General features: G+C 40.2%; 1 protein-coding gene across 1 annotated transcript in view; it reads right to left on the bottom strand.

Moving 5' to 3' along the window:
* BAZ1A (bromodomain adjacent to zinc finger domain 1A) overlaps window positions 1-25,156 on the bottom strand; it is a gene marked incomplete in the record, with an annotated part of 107,828 nt that overhangs the window by 37,566 nt on the left and 45,106 nt on the right. Inside the window, 11 exon segments of the mRNA XM_034768643.1 lie at window positions 761-885; window positions 2,210-2,323; window positions 2,633-2,798; window positions 5,353-5,577; window positions 5,714-5,809; window positions 10,511-10,657; window positions 11,106-11,244; window positions 15,978-16,073; window positions 17,928-18,094; window positions 22,303-22,402; window positions 22,943-23,077. Coding sequence (XP_034624534.1) covers window positions 761-885; window positions 2,210-2,323; window positions 2,633-2,798; window positions 5,353-5,577; window positions 5,714-5,809; window positions 10,511-10,657; window positions 11,106-11,244; window positions 15,978-16,073; window positions 17,928-18,094; window positions 22,303-22,402; window positions 22,943-23,077 — 1,510 coding nt within the window.

The following is a 25,156-nucleotide window of genomic DNA, read 5'->3' as shown; positions in this document are numbered from 1 at the left end:
GGGGCTGCCCAAAGCCCGTAGCGCTCGGCTCCGAAGAGTCGGGGAGGAGCAGAGCCGCCGCGGCTGGAGGCTCTGCTCCTTCCCTGACTCTTCAGCTCTGTTTAAGAGCCGGGCTGCCCCAGCGCTACCGGCTTCGGGCAGCTCCCATGCCTCCGGACCCTGCGCCGCCGGAGCCCGGGAGGGGAAGTGCCCAGCCGGCGGCTGGGGTCCGGAGGCAAGGGGGGGCTGCCTGAAGCCCATAGCGCTCGGGCAGCTTGGCTCTTAAACAGAGCCGAAGAGTCAGGGGAGGAGCAGAGCCGCCATTTTCCCGGACATGTTCGGCTTTTTGGCAATTCCCCCCGGACAGGGGTTTGAGTGCCAAAAAGCCGGACATGTCCGGGAAAAAGAGGACGTATGGTAACCCTAGTTTCTTAAATTCTACAAAAGATGAAGTGCCTGAAGTCGGCCACCATTAGAGATTCATGTAGAGCACTAATAACTAACAGTTTTTCAAGCCACAGCCTATCTCCTGTCTTACACACAAAGTCCAGAAGGCAACCAGAGAAGACAATAGAGGAATAGAAGCACTAGAGTACATAGGACTGAGAGCTAAAAGAGGGATCAAACCAGCTCAATTCATTTATTAACTCATTATGATCAAGGTTTTTCTTTCCATTTACAATGAAGGTTAATGCTTTTTAAAGGTTTACTAGAAAAGTAAAAATTTGCCCAATTGTTGGTTTATGCATACATACAAAGTACACAGTAATTTATTTTTTACCTCTTCTTCCTTTTTTGTTTGGTCCTGGTTCTTCCTCATCTTCTGTCACTGTGTCCAAGTCTTGTTCCTTCTGCTCAATTTCTTTGCTCTCTGTACTAGTATCAAGGTCTTCCCGTTCTTCTTCCCTGATGGAATAGTACAACGAAAGTCCATAGTCAAAGAACTGAATGAAGCTGGCAAAGAACATACAGTACATTGCCGAATATGCTTTACAATGAGTATTTTATTATCAAAAGTTGCCCTGTGAAGAATTGTAGATGTATTTTTTCCTTTTATTATACTACTTCACTATTCGACAGAAATGACTCCATATAGTCGAACTTCACATCCTAATGTAAGAATATAAACTGGGGGGAGCGGAGGGGGTAGAAAAAAGAACTTTAAAAAGATATAGGAAGTATTTCCTAGAAACCAAAACATTGAGCCATAACCACAGAAATATTGTACTAAAGGCTAATCCAGGACTTAACTATTTTTAAACACCATCCCAAACATTTAAAGGAATTTTATAGTTTTAAAACCAGATCCTCATGGTGTACATCAGCGTAGCTCTACTGAATTCAACAGAGCTATGCCATTTTTCACCAGCTGAGGATGTAGCCTTTTAGTTTTTATTTTACATTGTTTGCAGTGCCCTCTTAGAAAACTGAAAATACATTTTCCCTACCCACATTTGTACCATTTACTAAGCACTGATTTTTATAGGGTGGTTATTACACAGCATGATGCCAATCTTGCAAATACGTAACATGCTTAACTTTAGAGCATACAAGTAGCAGTCCATGAGACTACACATATATCAGCATATACATACATTTTTGCAGGATCAGAACCTTGAAAGATACAATTTAGGGTCTTAAGGAAGGCATGCATGTGCTGCTGCATAAGTATGAGTCTTGCTTATGGAAATACAGAGTTCTATCAGTGTAAAAACCTCAGTTCTATGGAGATAATCTAGAATAGCATGCTGGTTAAGAATCAAATATTTATGCTATAGTTCAAACAAAAAAGTTATGGGCTTGATGCAGAAATTACTGAATGAGGTACTTTGGCGAAAGTAATTATCACAATGGTCCCTTCTGCCCTTAAAAATCTATAACGATCTACAGTCACCCAAGTTAGTAAATTAGAAAATCAAGTACTAATGTTAACCTCGCAAACTGCTACTGTCGGACACCATGGCTTTACTTGCTTATAGAAAATATCTGTATTCAACAACCCTTTTCTATTATTTTAAAAAGAAAATGGTATTGTTTTATACAATCATTTTTCCTTTTGTTTCTATAATCAACATTAAGGACCAGATTTCCCAGTGGGTATAAACTGGCATAGTTCCATTTAAGTCAAAAAGATTTACACTGCCTTAGGCTCTGGTCCCATATACCAAAACCAACCATTTAAAAAGCAGGCTCAAAATTGTATTTATCATAGTAGAATAACTGATCCTACCCAACAGACACTTCTGCAGAAGGATTCCTTTGCTCCTCTTCCTTCAGCTTTTCCTGTTTCTCCTTCATCTTTTGTTCTTGCTCTTTTAATCTTTCTTCCTTCCTCTTACGTATCCTACAGATAGGGGGAATATAAAAAAAAGCAATTAACATATAAAGAGAGTGCCTAATTTAATCTGGTTATGTCCCTTTCCTTTATAATAAGCACCATGGGATGAAAATGCTAACCTAAGGGCAGGAACTCATCTTTGTACAATGTCTAGCATAACAGGGCCTCAATCCTGATTGAGGCCTTAAGAGCCTGGCAGAATACAAAACAAAACAAAAACAAAAACAGTAATTGTTACTTCTTCAGATCCAGCAGCTAAGTTTTTGACGTAAAGGAGTCCCACCTAGTTTTATCTGGGTTATGTTCACTTCTTACCTTGCTGCTGCTGCTTCTCTTTCTTTGCGATGTTGTTCTGCCTTTAACTCTCTGAATTCCTGTTTTGCCTGTCGTAATACATCAACAGAGTCCTCAATGAAATCTCGAGTGGAGACGAGAGTCAGAAGCTTCCCACAGAGGGCATGAAGAATCTTCATCTTTTCCCCTGATAAAATTCATGTTAATTGTTTATGCTTCATTATAAAAGGTGCAGAAGTACTCTTTATATAGTAAGCTTCAGGCCCAAGATAGCTTCTTACTGAAGAAATGACATATCAAATCAAGCAGACGTTGTCAGATGTGCAGGGTTAAGATGAAATGCCAATTTTTTTGTTGGCAATTGTGCCATGAGGTAACTAACCAGCCCAGTTTAGTTATAACCTATAGTTATGATTTTTTTACTTCTGTAGTCTACTTATCTATAAACTAAGAACTGTGATCATTGCACAAATAAATTTCCAGTGTGAATTTTTCATCTACATGTTATCCTAGGAAAGTATTACATAAGCATTTTTAGCAGTACAAAAAGGTAGAAAGTATTTTAGTTTTGGAAGAAAGAAAGACATCTGCTAAGATTTATGTTGTTTGAAATTCACACTGGGAAACACTGATAATATGAAAGAAAAAAAATCTCAAAAACATAGAAGCTACCATTACCATACCTTAAATTAAATTCTCATTTGAAACATTTGACACACCTGGGAAATGATTTATTAATCAGGATGCAATTTAAGTCTTAAATGTTATGTATCTTGTACCAGACAAAAGGAAATAGCAATTTAAAAGATAAATAAAATAAATCTGCAAGTGTGAGGATACCAGCTTAAAGCTAGTATGTGCAGTGACATAACTTCCAAACTAACATCATTCATTCACCTTGTGACCAAAAGCATATGTGGCAATATCTGGCAAGAACATTACCCAGACAGGACATTTTCTCCCAGGAGAAAGTCACAGATTACAGCAATGACAAAGCACTAATCTGAAGGTAGTAAACATGCACTACACGTGGTGGTGGCTCTAAACAAACAGGGACATCTTATGAGTTAGGTGATCTGTAAAGCAGAATTATTGTTTTTTATCTTTTTTTCCTGTGTAATTGAGTTTGTAGCACAACATATGGCATATTTTTGCAGATATCCTAACTCTTATTTTAGGTTCTGCTGTATTTATCTTAAAATATACATATTCTGTTTTACTAATTTGAATTGGATCCAACCATTAAACCTGCGGATTGGGGGCTGGGAGGTGGAAAGAAAAATTCTGGCTCATGCTTTCAAAGGGAACCTTGTTTCTGTCCTCTCAGGGACACATACAAACTGCATATATGCTTGTCTTGTTGCTAGGTATAGGCACCGAAAGGGCTGTGGCCATTATGCCTATGAACCATCTCAGAAAGTATGTTGTGGGCACAAAACAGACAGGGCAACCTAAAAATAGCAGGTTATATCACAGTGATTGACTCAGCTTTCTAGTTTCGCTCTATGGATCAATGAAAAGAATTCATTGGATGAGCTCACTCTTGGAATGTCTACACAACAAGCCATGTGGGTTCAGGACCCACTGACATTCTATCTTTCAGGCAGAAATGTATAGATTTAATGTACATTGAGACAAGTTCAAGATACTATATAGCCATCTTTATGCATTCACTTAGCTTGAAATCTGGAAAATGCCATTTTCCAAGGATCAAAGGTTCACCTGGCTATCGAATCTGAAGATAGTTCATTTGAAGGACTCTAGTTATTCAGTAACTGTATTCTTTTTATTTCTTTCCTCCACAAAGCCATGCCCTTGAGACAGTCTCTCAAAGAATGCCATATGTTACGGAAGATGGGAGCAACTGGTTTTGAAACACATATAAGCTGACCCAGCCAAAAACACGTACATTTGCATCCAAGTAAGAGCTCTAATGCACACAGGATGTGTGAAACAAGAGGCAACTGACATTGTACAAAACAGAAATTTCTTGAAATAGACACTTCTATTAGTGTCAACATAACTGCCAACTGAGAAATGCAGTAGAGAAGACAAAGCTCCAATTTATTTCAGTGGAAAACAAGAAGTTCTGAGACTTCATCACGTGCCCTATTACTTAAGTGGGAATTTCTGGGTTCTTTATTCATATAAATCACCAGTGTTAAAAAATCATGAACAGAGTGAAGCTTCCTCCAGAGTGCAATAAGCAGGAAAAAGGGAATCTGTGTGTCCAATATCTTGAAGCATTTTAGAAACAAAAAGTAGCTTTAAAAATTGCTTATGGCCAATTAAGTTTGCATACCTAGTAGTATAGCCGTTGTAAGTAAAAATATTCACAGGAGCACACGGCACTTGAGATAATTTCTGGACTGACAACCCTGGAGGTGGAGGTCCTCTACTTAACTACAGAATAGGCAGCAACAGCATAAGCTGCCCAGCCACTGCCCCACCCCAACTCTGACCTGAATGGAACGCCTCTAGTAATGAAAGGGTAATTTTATTTCCACGCCCATGCAATCCTTGACCTCTCAGTGAGACCATCTATAAGGGTTCCAATTGGGGTGATAGTTTTTTGACATGGATACCTGTCTCCCCAAGAACTGAAGTGAGACTGCCAATTTGTTTTACACAGGACAAATGGTTGTTAAATAACTTTTGGGTCCCTGGGTTACATTTGAAATTGGTCACCTAGAGAATGGCTTTGAATCATCTTAAACATGACATTCATTTTGTTTTATTACCTGGTGACAAGTCATACACTGAAGTACTTGAGAGTTTCTTCAACAGACCAGGATTACTCAATCTCAGCTCCATGCAAGCATCATCTGTAGCATCAAAACCTCCTCGTTTTTGGTAACGATACTTTGCATTTGCTGATGTTACATCAGCACCTGATGCTAAGATGTGAAGTCTGAGAATCTCAGAAAGAGTGCAGCTGTCGAGATCCAAATTTTTCAAATTGCAGCCTATAGTTAATAACAGTGAGAAGTTATTTTGCATTGAGACCAACAATACATACCAAGCAATGTAAAATGTGCTTTTTAAAAAATACAGAGCAAGATAAAACACATAAATGAAACAAAAAATGAAACCCACACATACCCTGATGTAACTGGGGCCATGCAGCTGCCAAAGTTGCAACTGCAAACAGTGCAGATTTTGTGGGGTCTGCATCTTCATCCAAAGCCTCTGTTAAATCTTTAAGGAAATAAACACTTTATTCTAGTGCAAATTAAAACTTGGATTTTTGGGGGAAGAAAGAAAAGGCCTTTTAAAATAGTGCAAAGACAAAGAAAATGGCGTGACATTCACAGAAACTTCAACGTATTCAAGACTTAGGCTATGTCTACACTACCGCTGTAAGTCGACCTAAGTTACGCAACTCCAGCTATGTGAATAGCATAGCTAGAGTTGATGTAGCTTAGGTCAACTTACCTTACTGTTCTCGGTCCAGGTGGAGTACCGGGGTCAACCAGAGAACGCTCTGCCGTTGATTTAGCGGGTCCTCACTAGACCTGCTAAATTGACCCCCGGTTCATCGATCACTGGAGCATCGATCTGGCAGTAGTGTAGACAGCCTCAGTTCAACAAACAAGTTAAAATATATGCTACCTAATGTCCACCTAAGCAATATGTACACCAAGGACATGCAACATTCACTAAAAGCCGTTCTCACAATGCACAAGCGACTAAAGTTGCTAAAGCACTGACATGGAGCAAACATGCACACTGGAGACAGAGGAAAGGGAATGGAAAACCAGGGAATACACTTGAAAGAGAAAAATGTACAATCAAATTCCATCCTATCCTGCACGTTCCAGCAATTTAATCATTATTTCCTTATTACCATTTTGGTTTTTTTAAATGAAGAACTATCCAAAAAAAATTTAACACTTCAGATGCTAACATCCATCACCTTTTTTTTTTTAATCTGACTTTTATACAGAATTTACACATTCCACACAAATATGATCAGAGTGGTAATCCAATAAAAGCAAGCCAGATGTAAACAAACACTACACAGCAGCAGCAAAAGCAGCTCATCCATGGGGAGGCAAACTGAATTCCTCTTCTTAAACAAAGTTTCCTTGGCACTTACAGGTAAGTTCTCCAGAGGGTTGACAGAGTTGGGTCAGCCTTGCACACTAGTTCAACAACTTTACCCTATTCAGGTACAAGTCATTATGAAGTGTTACGGTCACCAAGTTAACAGGCAAAGGAGCTATAGGTCCAAACTTAACAAGACTGCGTAAATAGTGGGTTTACAACTATTAAATAATAACATTCTCGCATCACGATTAATGCTGTCTGAAAGCTTTTACCCGGATATTACAAAGTGGACATCTATCACTTTTCCACATCTCTTACATAAAACTCCAATTCTGAAAAAAACCCACTTTTCTTGGGTGTTTTCTCTTGAAGTGTTGCCTGCTTTTCAAATCTAGCATGTTTTAGAAAGTGGAACAAACTGCTCACTGCTACAAACCTGCTTGGGTAGTGTGACAGAGGAGAAGCTGTACAAGAATTTCTAATTCTTTTATGAAAGAGATAAGTTGTCTGAACAAGAGCAGCAAGAAATTAAAGTCCAGAGGCGCCAAATGAAAGTAGTAGTAAAAAGTAGTACTATCTGCAGTCCCACAAGGGATGGCCAATTAGAAGTAAAATGGTGTTTTTGCAATAGCCAGCCCTGCAAACTAACTGTAATCTGAAAGTCAAGTTGGATTATTTCTATTTCACACATCACCAACAATAATTTAGTTAACTATTCTGCTAATGTAGGAGACAACAAAATCCAGCTCATTTGCTCTTAGCTGTGTTGGCTCCGCATTGCTACCAGGAGTTCAAAATGTAGTTTAGTCAGTAAAATAAGCAGTTAGTTTTATTAAAACAGCATCCAAATGTGCTAGACGCTGCACAGACACCTAGGAGGCCAGCCCTGAGACTCTAAATACACACAGAGAGCAGGCTCTGTTACTTAAGAAGATGCCATTTTTAATATACAGTCAGCTTGCAGATGAGGACCACGTTTTAAGGACTAAACTGTGACTGACAGTTGCATAGGTGTGCAAGGGTTGTAAGACTCACAGAGTCTTCCTGTCTGTCTTACACCTGTCACGTAGGGGCCAGGCACACTCACAGTCATTGTTCTCACCTGAGTGCAAGAACAAAGTAGAGCAAGTGCCTATAGCCAACTCTGGGGAAGCAGGGCGAAGTAGAGCCATGGCTTCTCGTCCCCACTAGTCAGCAAGTTTGGCAGGCCAAAGGGGTAAACATACTGAACCCTGCTTCATGAGCAGGGCAATAGCTGCTCTCCCCGTCTACACTAAGAAGCTCTGGGGAGGCACAGTGCCTTCTGGGGCAGTGCTCCTCTGGAACCTCTCATTTCAGTAGCTAGTGCCCTTATAGGTGATTTCCTGATCCAGGTATCTTCTATGAACACACACTCCTGGAAGCTAACAATCCAGAGGGATTTCTCTGTTAGAATGAGGTGTTACAGCATAATAGATGCTTCAGTTTATTATTTTAAAATTGTACACCAAGTACTGATTTGTGGGTTTTGTCAATAAAAGACAACAAAAAGGACCAAAGAAGATACAGGGAGCTCTTCCTACCTGTAATATAGGTTTCTGTGATTTGGCATTTGACAATCTGGATCACTGAGATTCTTTCTGTTACAGCAGGAGGAATCTTATTGGCACATGCGCCAACTCCGTGGATGCTCTGGGGCTGGAGCACCCACAGGGTGGGAGGGAAGAGAGGGGGCAGGAGAATATGGGTGCTAAGCCTCCCTATCAACACCTCTTCCTCCCCTTAGCTAATCAGCACCTCCCCCTCCCTCCCAGGGCCTACACCTGCTGAGGATCAGCTGTTTCCTGGCATCAGGAGGCGAGGGAAAGAGGAGAAGAGAGGGCGCAGAGCATTCCAGGGAGGAACTGGGCAGGGTGGGGGCTTGGGGGGGGAGCACCGCCTGGCACATTAAAAACTCAGTGCCTATGCTTATTGGTCCAGTCCACCAAAAGTTTAAGAGCAAAACTGTTTCTGATCCAGAAACAACAACCCACACACAACAAATCAAAAAGTCCTAAAAATTAAAAGCAATGGATTTCCACTGACAAAGTCACAGCCATCCAAAAGTGCTTTGTCAAAATGTAAGCCCTAAAATTTCACCCTATTTTAAAATTGTGGGTTTTGTTTTTTGCCTTTATGAGGGGTGGGGGAGGGAGAAAGAGTAATACCACAGGGAGGTCAACATCCAGTAATAAAACACATCAACAGTTGAAAGGAAATGTGTCAAGTTTGTAATTACTGTGACCTGAATTATTCCGACTGTAATTACTGTATATACTCGTTCATAAGCCGAATTTTTGTAGTGTAAAAAAGGTTACTCCCCTGACTCCCAGCTTCTCCCCCCCAAAAAAATTTCCTCACCAGTTGCTGTCCCGGCCCGTCAGGGTAAGTAGCTGGTGCGCCGGGACACTTTGTTTACTTAGGTTTATGTCCGTGCCTGCGGACACTCGAGGTAAACAAACCATCTCCGCCCACCAGTGGCTTATCCTGATGGCCCAGAAGCCAAAGTTTGCTGACCCCTGAATTATAGCGTCGGCTTATGAACGGGTTATACAAATTTTCCATTTTTACTTATCCATCTTGGGGGGCGGGACGGGGGAGGAGAGTCAGCTTATAAACGAACTGGCTTATGATCGAGTATATACAGTATGCTTTCTCTGCTAAGAACTCTACTTAGAGACTACAAATTATTTTCTTTCAAGACCGCTTTAAATTTTCTTCATTTGCTCCCCATTTTAAAAATAATTGGGATATGGTCATAACAGAGCACTATCAAATATTAAAGGAATACGGTCAGTTTATGTCCAATTCTACTTCTTTCCAATCCCCATCAAAACAGAGGTTTAAATTAACACTGTGGTAGAAAGAAAGATTAAAGCAGTCTGATTAGATTTTAACACTCTCATGCCTGACCAGATTCTGCAAGCCCTCCCTGTGACTTCAGGGAGTGTTCTGTGGGCAGACAGCATTCCAGGAACAGGCTCATAGTGTTCCAAACCCACACACTACAGCATTGTTCCAGTGCATGAAAACTCAAAACTGAAACTATTAGAGATAAAGACCTGTATATAGGACTCGTTGACAGCTTAAAATAAGAACTCCCTTTTGATGTTAGCAGTTACAAGATAAATTTTCAATGGACACTGCATGCCTCTCGAAAGATTGCTGCTGCAATCTAAGAGTTGGGCCCAGAGGCAAAAGTAGCTAAATCAATCTATGAAGTGTCCTCCTTCATGGTGACCACCTGATATCCAAGGAGTGTGCATGCATAGTTAGTACTTGCTTTCAAAGAAAGTGAATACTGAATTTCCAGTTAGAGAATATTATTTGGCTCTCTAATTTTTTTTTTGGGGGGGGGGGGGTAGAAGAGAGAGAGAAAGAAATCAGGCATGAGTCAAGGACAACTTGCAACTACAGATGAAGGCTAGCGTGATGGCTCAGGAGCATGTCTATTCTCCCGACCTGCAGGAGAAATATCTAGCATTGCTGAAGGAAGGAGAAAAGAAGGGGACAGAGGGAAACATTGAAGTTTTCAAAACATATGCAAACTGCTAAATGCCTAGTGTACTTTGCTGGATTTAACAATGTGAAAAGCTTGCTTTATTTAAGGAACTTTTTTCTCCCCCCTTCTCCCCCTCCCCCATTTGTAGCTATACCTGCATTTAAAAAAAAAACAAAAAAAACAAAAACAAACAAAAAAAAAAACACACCACTTATATCTTGCCATACATAATAAAATAAAGAATGCTAAAATAACGAAGTATATGCAGTTTAGTTTTCAAGTTAATTACATTGGAATTTCAGTTTTTAATAGTAAAGTTAAGGTCTAACCTTTGGTCTCAGCATCAGCTATTTGATCTTTGGCCACTTCCTCTTCCTCTTCCGCCATTGCCTGGAAAATGGCAGTCAGGAAGAAAAAGAGCAATTCACATAGTGGGCCTTCACTATCATTTCCCGCAAGAGCTTCTTCTAACACTTCTGTGAATAAAATTTAAGAAGTGTCACTTTTGTCACAGTGCTGTAAGAGCAAATATGAAGTGAAGAATAAAACTCTTCCCCATAGGTAATAGTCAAGTAGGTGTACAACAAATTAATGTGTTAGAGCAAAATATTTTTAGGGGTTGCTGGAAAAAGGAAGTGTTGACAAACAATGCCCATTTGTTAACACATTAATATAAAAGTGTAAGTCTAAGAAATTCAAGAAAATATTTGTAAAACAGCAGACTAAACCCTACTATATTAGAAGTCATGTAAATTTCAGAATTCCCACCACAAGGTGATTGAGAAAAACTAAACTGGAGAGTAGTACAAGTATCTAATAAGAGTTAATTTTAATGTAAACAAATTCTGAAACTTTCATAAATGCACACATGAGACATATAGGAGAACAATGTAAATTAAAGCACACCATCAAATGATAACTTGCCTAGAGTAAGTCCTTCTGGAAACTCATCTTGAAGATCAAAAAGTTCCCCAAATGCATGAAGGAATTCTAAGACCATCAGAGCATCACCAAAGATCTCAGGTGGCAGTCTTGTCTTCACTGGAGTTGGAACTGGAAGTTCCTGCAACACAAAGGAAACAACCCAATACGTCATTGCGTTTCAGCAGAATACCCAAGTACTTAACAGACACACAAAGTTTGTTACCATCAAGGTGAGTGGTATAAATTTGGCATCAGTAAGTCCTTTATACACCTTACAGAGCAATTGTTAACAATAATACTGCAAGATCTTGCAGTATTATTGTTATTAAAGCCATAGTGCAATCAAACTTTCAATTGCATATAGCTCAAAGGTAAATCCTTAAATGCATAATTCAGCTAACCTAATGAATCTGAGTGTATTTTAGTCTCTTGTTCTAAACTAGGGTGTGGATCAGCGTTAGTTATTCCAAAAACTCCAACTGCCAGTTTCGCCCCTTCAAACCATTTCCTCCTCACAGATTTTATAGGATCTCAATCTGCAGAATTGTCCATGCCAGCAAAATAAATAAATAAATAAAAATAAAAATAAAAAATGCTCTCTTAGAATACTCAGTAAGACGTACAAAAAATATGACAAGAATTCCAAATCAGGATGACCAGGGCCGGTCTAGTGAATTAGTATGTGCCTAGCATTTGTCATACAGTAGAACCTCAGAGTTACGAAACTCTGGGAATGGAGGTTATTCGTAACTCTGAACAAAACGTTATGATTGTTCTTTCAAAAGTTTACAACTGAAGATTGACTTAAAACAGCTTTGAAATTTTACTACGCAGAAGAAAAATGCTGTTTCCCCCTCCCTTTTTAAGTAGTTTATGTTTAACAGTAATGTACTGTATTTGCTTTTGGGGGGGGCGGGGAGGCGGGGGGGGGGGGAGGAGAGGTCTCTGCTGCCGCCTGATGGTGTACTTCCAGTTCCGAATGAGGTGTGTGGTTGACTAGTCAATTCGTAACTCTGGTGTTTGTAACTCTGAGGTTCTACTGCAATTGCTTTGCCAATGAGGACATATGGCTGGAGGTGTTTTAGATTGGCTTGATCTTGAACACATAAAGAGAGGTATGACCAACCTTTCACAATGATCGCATCTGACTTTTGATTTATGGTTTTAAGTAGAGACATTTGCAAAAATATGCAAGGTTTGTTTCTAGGTAGGTAGAGTCAAAAATAAATAAAGAATGGCTCCTCTCCAGGATACTGGGAGTCCAGAAACAAAGATCAAAAGATTGATGGATGGTTATGTTCATGCTTAAAGTAGCTCATAATATTTCTGAATGAGGTTCAGATTCTTTGGGAAGGGTGGAATCTAAGGACAGGTACATAAAAGTCATTCACAGATGGATAAGAGATAGTCAGCATTTTAGCTGTTCTATGCCAAAGAAAATACACAGCAGACAAGCAGAACTGGGACCCAACTAGGGTGACCAGACAGCAAGTGTGAAAAATCAGGACAGAGGTGGGGGGTAATAGGTGCTAATATAAGAAAAAGCCCCCCAAAATCGGGACTGTCCCTATAAAATCGGGACATCTGGTCACCCTAGACCCAATCTGTAAGCCTGAGTTCACAGGTATTTTAGGTGCAGATCACTATCTTTTCTCTAAGGTAAGTCTTGATGTGGTAGAATGGGACTAGAGACACCACTGACGGATCTGTTAATCCATCTTTAACCATGACCTGGTCATCTTCTACCTCAGTTAAAGAACTCCTGTTCTTTCTCTCCCCACATCTCATTTTGCTTTTTCAAGTATATGCAAAACACTGCTGATAACTTCCTCTTGCTGATCTGATCACACCATTCTCCTCTATATGATTTTAGGAAAATATGCTAATGAGTGTGAATATAATGTAACTAGAATATGCTTCATGCAAAAGGTGTCTTGTAAGGTATCATTACAAAGCTTGTAATCTACTGAGTGTGGTCATCCTATTTGTATGTATGCATGTATCATTTTTGTATCTGCAACTAGAAATATGAAATATAACTCTGAGGGCCTATTGTAATTATGCAAAGTGTGGGCCATTAATGGTGGTTTGAAATCTTGATGGCTCCCATTAACCAGGACAATTGACTGTGGATGGCTCTGTTTGCTTGCAGGCCTTCCTGTGAGTCAGGCTGGGAGGAATGAAGGCTTGGGGTCTCACAGGACATGTGACCATGTCACCTGGTACTGAAATCCATCTTAAGCCTGGTGCTTTTCCATTTAGAAGGGGGGCACGGGAGGGCAGAGAGCCAAAAGATTCCCGCCTTGTGCCAAAGCTATATAAGGGGGTGGAACAGAACAGAACAAAGGAGGCTGAAGTCATGAGAAATCCCCTAGCTACCACCTGAGCTGGAACAAGGGCTGTACCAGGGGAAAGAATTGTGCCCAGACTAGGAAGGCGTCCAGTCTGTGATAGAAGCTTATTGAAACATCTCTGTGGGTGAGATTTCTTCTGTAATCACTTTCTTACTGTATTAGGCACAGACTTGCGTGTTTTATTTTGTTTGGTAATTTACTCTGTTCTTAGAATAGGAGCTCTTGTGGCACCTTAGAGACTAACAAATTTATTTGAGCATAAGCTTTTGTGGGCTACAGCCCACTTCATCAGATGCTTAGAATGGAACATATAGTAAGAAGATATATATACACATACAGAGAACATGAAAAGGTGGAAGTTGCCATACCAACTCTAAGAGGTTAATTAATTAAGATGAGCTATTATCAGCGGGGGTGGGGGGGAAGCTTTTGTAGTGATAATCAAGATGGCCCATTTCAGACAGTTGACAAAAAGATGTAAGGATAAATGCAACTTTACACAAATTGAATCTATTTTCCCCATGTTATGACCCAGCCACTCCCAGCCTTTATTCAAGCCCAAATTAATGGTATCTAGTTTGCATATTAATTCAAGTTCAGCAGTTTCTCGGCAGAGTCTGTTTTTGAAGCTTTTCTGTTGCAAAATTGCCACCTTTAAGTCTGTTACTGAGTGACCAGAGAGGCTGAAGTGTTCTCCTACTAGTTTTTGAATGTTATGATTCCTGATGTGTGTCCATTTATTCTTTTGCGTACTTGGAACCACTTAAATCCTACTTTTTGTATTTAATAAAATCACTTTTTACTTATTAATTAACCCAGAGTATATATTAGTAGCCGGGAGAGGGGCGGGGGGGGGAGAGAAAACAGCTGTGCATCTCTCTCTAACAGTGTTATAGAGGGCGGACAATTTATGAGTTTATCCTGTATAAGCTTTATACGGGGTAAAACGGATTTATTTGGGGTTTGGACCCCATTGAGAGCTGGGCATCTGAGTGTTAGAGACAGGAACGCTTCTTAAGCTGCTTTCAGTTAAGCCTGCAACTGTTAGGGGACGTGGTTCAGACCTGGGCCTGTGTTCGTAGCTGGCAAGCGTGTCTGGCACAACCAGGCAGGGTTCTGGAGTCCCAAGCTGGCAGGGAAGGCAGGGACAGAAGTAGTCTTGGCACATCAGTTGGCAGCCCCAAGGGGGTTTCTGTGATCCAACCCATCACATTCTGGTAATCTGATGTGCAGTGTATTTTTGTTTGTACTGTCTTTAATTTACAATGTTAGTTCCTTGAGGTAGGAACTCTATTTTTTCCCCTCCAGGTTTCATACAACATCCAGTTTAGTAAGCACCAATAGTATGCAATGGATCACCACAAATATCTCAACCAAAAAGTTCTATAAGAGTGCTGCTCCTCCTTTTCACCTTCAAAAAGGAATGACAAAATAGAATGGGAGAAAAAACACGAAGGCGGCCTAACAGAAGTTGGATGGTTGGAATCAGGAGTCAAATAAGTTGTATTTCCTCCTGGAGTTTGGTGGAGAATGTTCTCTGCTGGAATCATGACCAAGAAACACATGATACAAAGAGCCAGAAGCAACTCAGGGTCAAATTTTAACAGAGCACTGCAACTCACATTAGCTGCATGTGTGTTAATTCACTAAGGGTAATTTTAGAAGTGCCTCTCAGTGCTCTTCTGTAGTTGCCAGTTGTTTAATGAAGCCTTGTTACTGGACTGTTCACAACCCAATCTTATGAAAGCAAAGGGATCCTTCATTCCAAAGGCCTATAGTTAAATTAACACTTTTGAAAGGTGCATGAATTTAGTACGAGGATAGATTTCAGACTTAAGCAAATGTCTTATTTTCCCAAGCAGAGCAGTGCTACAAACATCTCCATGGTTGAACAATCTCAGCAGATAGGTTTAGTAAGGATCCACCTCAGTCACTTTGGCCGATAAACTCTATTAAGCAGTTGTTCATTTCAAACTGAAGAGAGTCATCATGCATAATCCAGAGACCCGTAATAAGTGGTAGGCAAGAAAACCACAACATCAAAAGCACTCATAAGATTAGATTTGTCCATTCCCAAAAGTATCTTGAACACCGCAAGTGCACTTTAACATCTTAGCACCTTTCTTTGGTAAACTGTTAAAAATGGCAAAAACTCCTACCAAACTGTTGTACCCAGTCTGGACAAAATGGCCAGACAAGTTTCTCAAGATTCAATTTTCAGAAAAGCAGAAGTGGCTGGGAGAATTGTTCCAAAAGGTTAGCACACTAGCCTTTTGCATCTGAAGACCTGATTCAAATCTTTAAGGGAAAAAAAAAAAAAAAAGTTCAGGCCTCCAACCCCATGTATTCATATTACAAAGTCAAACAGTTAAGCACAATTGACAGCTTCTGTTCAAGAAGCTCAGTATTTCAATAGACAAGCTGCTTCAGATCAGGACTGGGGTGCATTAGCAGAGCTGCACAGAGAAATTTGCAAAGCACAAGCATGCACTATCCCAAAGTTACCCAGCACTTATACCTTAAGATCATCACATTCCATGTCTTCTCTAGGTTTGCTCCACTGTTTTAGGTATTCCAGATACTTTCGTTTTTCTTCACGTAATTTCTCTCTTTCCTGAAATTGAAACCTTCAGAATTAGATATGAAACCAGTTGTATTTTATTACTATACTCTGCTACAGCAGAGAAACCTGTAATTCTATTTCAATGAAACTGAGCAAAATAATTACTTGGTAAAAGGATACTCCAAAAGGTAACAATGATACTATTCAATAATGACTTGGATAATGGAGTAGAGCGTATGCTTATAAAATCTGTAGATGACACCAAACTGGGAGGGATTACAAGCACATTGAAGGACAGGTTTATAATTCATAATGACCTTGACAAATTGGAGAATTGATCTGAATTCAACAAGATGAAATTCAATAAAGACAAGTGCAAATCACAACACTTAGGAAGGGAAAAAAAAAAAATCAAATGCAGAACTACAAAATGAGGAATAACTGGCTAGATAGTAGCATTTCTGAAGAGAATCGGGGCGAGAGGGGTGTTTATAGTGAACCACAAACTGAATACGAGTCAATGTGAGGCTGCTGTAAAAAAGGCTAATATAATTCCGGGGTGTACTAACAGGAGTGTTGTTTGTAAGAACCAAGGTAATTGTCCCGCTCTACTCAGCACTGGTGAGGTCCCAGCTAGAGTACTGCATCCAATTCTGGGCACTACAATTTAGGAAGGATGGACAAATTGGAAAGAGTCCAGAGGAGAAAAACAAAAATGATAAAAGGTTTAGAAAGCCTGACCTATGAAGAAAGGTTGGAAAAAAAAACAAAAACAAAAAAACCCTGGGCATGTTTACTCTTGAGAAAAGACGACTAAGGGATGACCTGATAACAGTCTTCCAATATGTTAAGGGCTATAATAAAAAAGACCATGATCAATTGTTCTCCATATCCACCGAATGTAAGACAAAAAGTAATGGGCTTAATCTGCAGCAAGGGAGATTTAGGTTAGATAGATATTAGGAAAAAAAAAATTCTATCTATAAGAGTAGTTAAGCTCTGGAATAAGCTTCTAAGGAAGGTTGTGGCGTCCACATCATTGGAAGCATTTAAAAATAAGTTGGACAAAACACCTGTCAGGGATGTTCTAGGAGGTTTACTGGTCCTGCCACAGTGCAGGAGGCTGGACTTGACTTCTTGAGGTCCCTTCCAGCCCTACATTGCTATGATTCTAAATATTTTTGGTAGAACAAGAAACACAAGTATGTTTTCATTCTGTAGGATAAAACTACTAAGTGTGCTGTGATATTAACAAATATTACTTTTCACAGTAAGCCCCAGAACCCATTAAGCCCTGGATGGGGGTGGGGTGGGAACCAAAGGGGGAGGCCACATTATTTTTTGTTATGGAGTCTGCCAAAAAATCCTACAAATATAAATTACAATGATTTGGATATGAATCTGTGCATATTTAATTGTTTTTCCCTAAAGTTAATTAAGCATTTTAGGAAAAAAGTGTCAGTGCGGCCATCAGTAAGAGCTGGTGGCTGCACTCTGAAGCCACCAAAAAAATTTGTTGTGAGAACCCCTGCTCTAGTCCATGATGATGCTACCCAGGTTGTTGGCTGAGAGCAGCCTTACAGGGCCTCTTGCCCACATCAGGCTTGCAAAGTCCATCCACCCCCAAAACATAAATTTGGAAAAGTGGCTAGCCACTACCCTGAGGTGGGCTCCCCTTGCTACTGAAGCTCCCTGGTAGGCCCTAGCTATCTCTCCTCCTGGAGAAACTCCCCTCCTGCCCTGCTGTGAGCTTCACGTTTTTATGCCTTCCTTCTCTAGATGGAGCATGTTCTGCAGGTATGTGTAATTGGCACTGCCTGAGTGCATGAACGCTCATTAACCTTTCTATCCATGGGATGAGCGTGCATCCCATCATCAGACATACATACACTGCAATTTTATTACCTTTTCTTTTTCTATCTTGAGTCTCTCTTTCTCTTCTTTCTTCTTCATCCTTTCTTCTTCCACAATCTTCTTCAGCTCCTCTCTTTTTTTTTCCTTATCTTCTCTCTCTTTTTTCTTGGCTTCTATAGCATGTGCCTTCTCTCTCTTTAATTTAGCTTTTTCAAAAGCTGTGAAGAAAAAAAGGACATCAATCAAATTTCACTTTTACAAAAATTTAATTGATATAACTGCTTTAAATAGGTAGACTGATAACTATCAAGTTAAAAGATTTTAATTGTTGTGATGATTAAATTGTTTCTATGCCAACCAGTAAGAATATCAGGCAGAAGCTCAAGTGTTTCAAACATCAGAATCCTAAGACTTGACATATATCTATCTCTGGCTTACAAGAATCCCGTCACCTTAAAAACAGTACATCTTTTCTGCTGGTCCTAGCTGATAAAAATTTGGACTGGGAGTAGAGCAAAAACACAAGGAGGACATATTAGGTTAAATGTTTTGATTACAGCAACACAAGTGATAATGGATGACTGGGGAAAGAACGTGTGTACGTTAAGGTGGTATTATAGTCAATGGAGTGATCACTTGAATTTGCTTAAGCACTAAGGACTGACTTAAAAGTGGAGGTTAAAGAACAAAATGACAGAAGTCATTACTTCTAAAGCAAGCAGGGAATGAAAACTGAGAAATACCCTTTTAAAAAAGTCTATAGTTTTTCCTATCAAATTTTGATCATTCACTAGCAGGTTTCTACATTTAGCTGGTTTTGTAGAGTACATATTGCCAGTTGGCTCTCATTTGAAAATCCAGAGCAATATTGCTTATGCCCTTATAGTCTTACCTGTATTGAAAAGACTGAACTTCCAATACAATTCTTTTCCTGTTGCCATTTTCAGGCCATTAACAATCACTTAGTGTCTCTTTATACCAAGCATTACAGATGTCAAAATTTCATCAGGTCAGCAATTACTACTTCCAAGTAAATTAGCTTATTATTGCTATTCACCCAAGAGTTCTGAAGGAATTCAAATATGACATTGCAGAACTACTAACTGTAGTCTGTAACCTATCATTTAAATCAGCTTCTGTACCAGATGACTGGAGGAAAGCTAAATGTGACATCAATTTTTTAAAAGGTCTCCAGAGGTGATCCCGGCAATTACAGGCCTGTAAGCCTGACTTCAGTACCGGGCAAACTGGTCGAAACTATAATAAAGAACAATACTGTCAGACATATAGATGAACATAATTTGTTGAGGAAGAGTCAACGTGGTTTTAGTAAAGGAAAATCATGCCTCACCAATCTACTAAAATTCTTTGAGGGGATCAATAAGCATGTGGACCACAGGGATCCAGTGGATATAATGTACTTAGATTTTCAGAAAGCCTTTGACAAGGTCGCTCACCAAAGGCTCTTACGCAAAGTAAGCTGCCACGGAATAAGAGGGAAGGTGCTCTCATGGATTGGTAACTGGTTAAAAGATAGGAAACAAAGGGTAGGTATAAATGGTCAGTTTTCAGAATGGAGAAAGGTAAATAGTGGTGTCCCCCAGGGGTCTGTTCTGGGACCAGTCTTATTCAACATATTCATAAATGATCTAGAAAAGGGGGTAAACAGTGAGGTGGCAAAATTTGCAGATGATACAAAATTACTAAAGATAGTTAAGACCCAGGCAGACTGCAAAGAGCTACAAAAGGATCTCTCAAAACTGGAGGACTGGGCAACAAAATGGCAGATGAAATTTAATGCTGATAAATGCAAAGTAATGCACATTGGGAAGCATAATTCCAACTATACATATAAAATGATGGGGTCTAAATTAGTGGTTACCACTCAAGAAAGAGATCTTGGAGTCATTGTGGATAGTTCTCTGAAAACATCCACTCAATGTGCAGCGGCAGTCAAAAAAGCAAACAATGCTGGAAATAAGTAAGAAAAGGGATAAATAATAGGACAGAAAATATCATGTATATCTATATAAATCCATGGTACACCCACATCTTCAATACTGTGTGCAGATGTGGTTGCCCCATCTCAAAAAAAGATATACTGGAATTGGAAAAGCTTCAGAAAAGGACGACAAAAATCATTAGGGGTATGGAACGGCTTCTGTATGAGGAGAGATAAATAAGACTGGGACTTTTCAGCTTGGAAAAGGGATGGCTAAGGGGAGATATGATTGAGGTCTATAAAATCATGACTGGTGTAGAGAAAGTAGATAAGGAAGTGTTGTTTACTAGTTCTCATAACACAAGAACTAGGGGTCACCAAATGAAATTAATAGGCAGCAGGTTTAAAACAAACAAAAGGAAGTATTTCTTCACACAACGCACAGTCAACCTGTGGAACTCCTTGCCAGAGGATGATGTGAAGGCCAAGACCATAACAGGGTTCAAAAAAGAACTAGATAAATTCATGGAGGTTAGGGCCATCAATGGCTATTAGCCAGGAATGGTGTCCCTAGCCTCTGTTTGCCAGAAGCTGGGAATGAGCGACAGGGGGATGGATCACTTGATGATTACCTGTACTGTTCATTCCCTCTGGGGCACCTGGCACTGGCCACTGTCAGAAGACAGGATACTGGGCTAGATGGACCTTTGGTCTGACCCAGTAGGGCCATCCTTATGTTCTTAGGTTCTTTATATAAGGAATTTCCATTGTTATATGTTTCAAAATAAAAAAAAAATATATATATTTTTTAAATATAAATGTCTTTGTGGAGAACATACTCATTCAATTACTTGCTCTAATGTGTTAGTAATCCCAATATGAAAAGTTACAATACTTGTGAATAATCTGTTTTAAATCAGAGTTTGTAGGGCAGTGATTAGCAAAATGAACACACAAAACTAGTGTAATACACAAATATGTACAAAATGTACACATCTATTTTTTTGGGTTAAAAATCATGAGAGTGTAACGTCACTAGCTATTTTGAAGCCAAATCCCATATTTCAGTGGCCATGTTCTAGCCAGGCCCATAGAACCCAAAGGCTGACATAATATACAATTTCCATGATAATACATGCCATGTCACTTATCAGAAGACCAATTTTTCCCAAATTCAGTTTGGAGCTAGAAGCTGTACTAACCAAAAGGATTCTGGTTGCTCTGATTCAATGGGATGATGGAAGGATAGAGTTAAGCTATAACATTCTGAATAGCCTGATATAGGACCAGATTGTAGCCAATCCTGGAAATCAGCACAAGGAAGTAACTGGGCCTACCTAAGGTGCCCCTTTATTCCCTTGTGTCTTACTGCCACTTCCAGCAAGCAGAAGTACCTGGCTCTGCAGAGCCTTCATGTCCACTCTCTTGCACAGGTGGGCCCTTACTCCTCAAGTCCTAATCTCCCTTCCAGACTTCTCAAAGGCAGTGCAACAACATTCTACCCCTTACCTAAGCACATCAGACAATCTTGCCCAAAGGGCAGAAATCTTTAACTAAACTTATCCTTTCTGAGAAAATAAACGGATAAGAAATGGAAATTCCCCAAGGCACTGAACAGATGCCAACCCCCAACCCTGATTTTGAAAGAGAGTGAGTTTGACTGAAAAGGGACTGTAGGCTTTTAATGCCTTGTCTACACAAGAAAGTTGCACTAGTTTAATTTAAATAGTTTTAAAAACTGATGTAAAGGCTGTGTGGACACTAGTTTAAACTGGGCTTGTTTTGGTTTAGCTAAACCAATTCCTTCTCACCTTAAAACTAAACCAAATAAGCCTCTCAAACCGAAGGGAAAAAAAGAAACAAAAACTATCCATACAAAGTTAAGGTTTGCACTTATTTAACTAAAATACTTTGAAATCACACCTTAACAATTTCATCATGTAGACAAGCTCCAAGTCTCTGTGGAAGGACATGTCCAGGATTATTAAAGTGTCTGTTAGAAGCTTTTGGTAAGACTTCTTATAGATTTAGATAGGGGTTCGTGTTCATTTTTGGTTAAACTTCTGAAGTATTCTTTCATATAGTTTTTCCTTCTAATCAGAGATTGATCTCTCTCTCACTCTCTGTGTATATATCAATCAATCATCTGGCTTTACAAGTCCATGGTTTTGTACATACTGAGCCTATAGCACTTATATTAGACTTAAGAATAAAAACGTGTTTGATAAATTTCCCTCACATTTTGTCTTCTACTTAACTTTACAGAAGAGAGCAGTATAATCTGACTGCCTGTGATGCCTCTATTATATTATAATAGTATTGTATCAGGGAGACAACCTCAAGCATTGAAACAAGTCATTTAATGGCAGTGTAAGTTTTAAAATGAAAATTTTAATGAAAGCAGATACCCAAAATGCCATTATTACAGTCAGCTCTTGGGTCTGCAGGAGCTGGCGTTAACAATTACAGAAGGGCTGAACTTACCCATGGCCTGCATTTCTTCTTTTTGTTTCTGGAGTCTTGCCCTTTCCTTTGCCACTTTACTTCTATTTCCTGGAGTATTTGGTTTACTAGCAATTTTGTCCTGGAAAAAGAACACAGCAGCTATGATGGGAAAATATATTGCGGTTCATCACATTCTTTCAAGAGATGTATAAACAAAAAATAACTGTAGCTTTACTTCACACTGAAGCATACTGCTCCTCAGGCATTTGTCTAATAATGGGAAGACCAAGAAGATTCTCTGCAATGTAATAATTAATAAATTTAGAGTTCTAGGTTGTGCTAGAATCCTGTATAATTAGGGAAATGTTATGTCGTTTTCATTGTGGTGGCAAGGGAAGTTTTCGTTTTAGTGTGCAAGACACCAACTGCACCCTACAATAGACATACTGGAAAGCTAATTTTCTGCTACCTTCACTGATGGTAGAACCCTCTCACATGCATTTATTTGAACTCCTTTTAATTTCAACAGGTGGTGGAAAAAGGTTAAATATCATGCTTCCTCGCTGTTTGTGTCCCCAAATGTAAGCAAGATCTACTTTTATGCCAGATATACAAGAGATCATAAATTTCCCCAATTCATTTTCAAGACAGAAGTAGTTCACTTTTTGTCATTACTTACACGACTAATAGATATCCTCTTTGGAGGCCTCCCTCGCCTTTTGTTTGCAGGACTGAAGATAAACGTAGGTGGGTCATCAGAGAAGAAGTAGGAGAAATCTTGTTCTGCTATCTTGTATTTTGCAACTGACATTGCCTTAATACAGGAATATGAAAGTATAGATGTGTGTTATGAAGTTACATAATTAGGAAACCATGCTTTCAGAAAGACAATAAAAGTAACTGGATGAATATTTGTTAGTTCAAGGGGAAAAAAAACAAACATTCTCTTTTACAATGGTTCAAATGCAGAATTAATCCAGCAAAAAACAGAGATATTAAGAAGAGATTGAGATCTCAAACTGTCTTGCAGCTCCCACTGAATGTAATGGGAACAGTGCATGTGTTCCTGAAGGCAGAACTTGGCCCCAACATAATGTACATGCAGACTTTAAAATTACAAGTTCATTTTGAACTAACTTTAAACAAATGTGTGTTTCCCTTATGTCTCTGCCAAGATGGAATTCAGAGATGAGAGTCTGATAGGGTGACCAGATAGCAAGTGTGAAAAATCGGGACAGACGGTGGGGAGTCTAACCCTCACTCTGGTTCCTTTACACCACATAAAAGGGCTTGAGCAGTGTAAAAAGGCCCTAAAACCCATATGTATTCAGGAGAGGATTTACCTAGGGTTACCATACGTCCTCTTTTTCCCGGACATGTCCGGCTTTTCGGCACTCAAACCCCCGTCCGGGGGGAATTGCCAAAAAGCCGAACATGTCCGGGAAAATGGCGGCTCTGCTCCTCCCCTGACTCTTCGGCTCTGTTTAAGAGCCGAGCTGCCCGAGCTCTATGGGCTTCAGGCAACCCCCTTGCCTCCGGACCCCAGCCGCTGGCCGGGCACTTCCCCTCCCGGGCTCCGGCGGCGCAGGGTCCGGAGGCATGGGGGCTGCCCGAAGCCAGTAGCGCTCGGGCAGCCCTTTCCCCGTGGCTGGGAGTGGGAGGGAGGAGGGGGCGGAGTCAGGGCCCGTGGAGGGTCCTCTTTTTTTATTTATTAGATATGGTAACCCTAGATTCACCCAGCACAGGCACAGCGGAAGACAGCAATTAGGCTATCTTCCAAGGTCCTCTTGCAAGTAAAGGCATGTGTGGGGCTAGAAGGACTGTATCCAGAGTGGGATCAGCACCGCACTGCAGATTCTGGGTAGTGTTAAAGGAAGGAAAAAGGGCAGGCTAGAAAATTGCCATAGCTTAGACAGCCAGCCTTCGGTGCCTAAATTACATGGAGGGCCTCTTCAGCCACGGAGGAGCACAGGATTGGAGGTGGCCTTCTCCCCCTGTCCTCTGTACTGTGAATTCCATGATGCACATCTAAGAGATGCAGCACAGAATCTCACAGCAAACCTTTAGAGTTCTGAGTTTTACCAGTTCCTGGCTTTGGTCCCCCGGCCCAAGGTGGTGGGGCTCGGGCGGGCTCAGGTTTCAGTCCCCCCGCCTGGGGTTGTGTACTAATGTTTGTTGTCAGAAGGGCGTCACGGTGCAATGAAGTTTCAGAGCCCCTGATTTAGGGCCTGATCCAAAGCCCGCTGATGTCATTTGGACTCCTGCACACACACAGGTCTCATTAATGTTACAGATTTAGGGTTTGTCTTTACTGCATAATTAACTAGATCTGTAACTTGAGTTTTGCTCCTATCCAACTCCAATCCACACATTAAAATCTGTAGCTCAAATTAAGGGTTGCTTTAAACTTGAGCTAGTTGGCCTGCCAGGGAGGGTGGATTGAAACTGGAGTGCTGTTCACAACAGAGGTAATTAAACTGCTGCATCTCCAGGACACAAATTACATACAGCTCTATCAACTGCTAACCCAATCACTATGCTAATCTAAACACACTGCACAGTTTGAGAGTTGTTTCAGTGTAGTCGCTCTCAGGCCCTGTCTACACTAGCAAGTTTCTGCACAGTAAAGCCGCTTTTTCCACTGTAACTCCCGAGGTGTACACACTGCTAAGCCACTTAGTGCACACAAACTGCGCAGTTGTAGCGCTCTTTTAAATAAAAATAAATAAAACACAACACACACACACAAAAACAAAAAACACACCACTCCAATGAGAGGCGTAGAGCTTTCTGCGCCGGGGGCTGCAGCACTGCAGCACCAGTATAGACACCATGGCAATTACAGCGCTGTTACTGGCCTCCGGGAGGTGTCCCACCATGCCTGTTCTCCCCT

Source organism: Trachemys scripta, chromosome 4 (genome assembly GCF_013100865.1).
Source record: "Trachemys scripta elegans isolate TJP31775 chromosome 4, CAS_Tse_1.0, whole genome shotgun sequence".
In the NCBI taxonomy this organism is placed as follows: domain Eukaryota; kingdom Metazoa; phylum Chordata; order Testudines; family Emydidae; genus Trachemys; species Trachemys scripta.
Note: the sequence above shows the minus strand (reverse complement) of the source record. Positions and strands in the feature narration are given on the sequence as shown.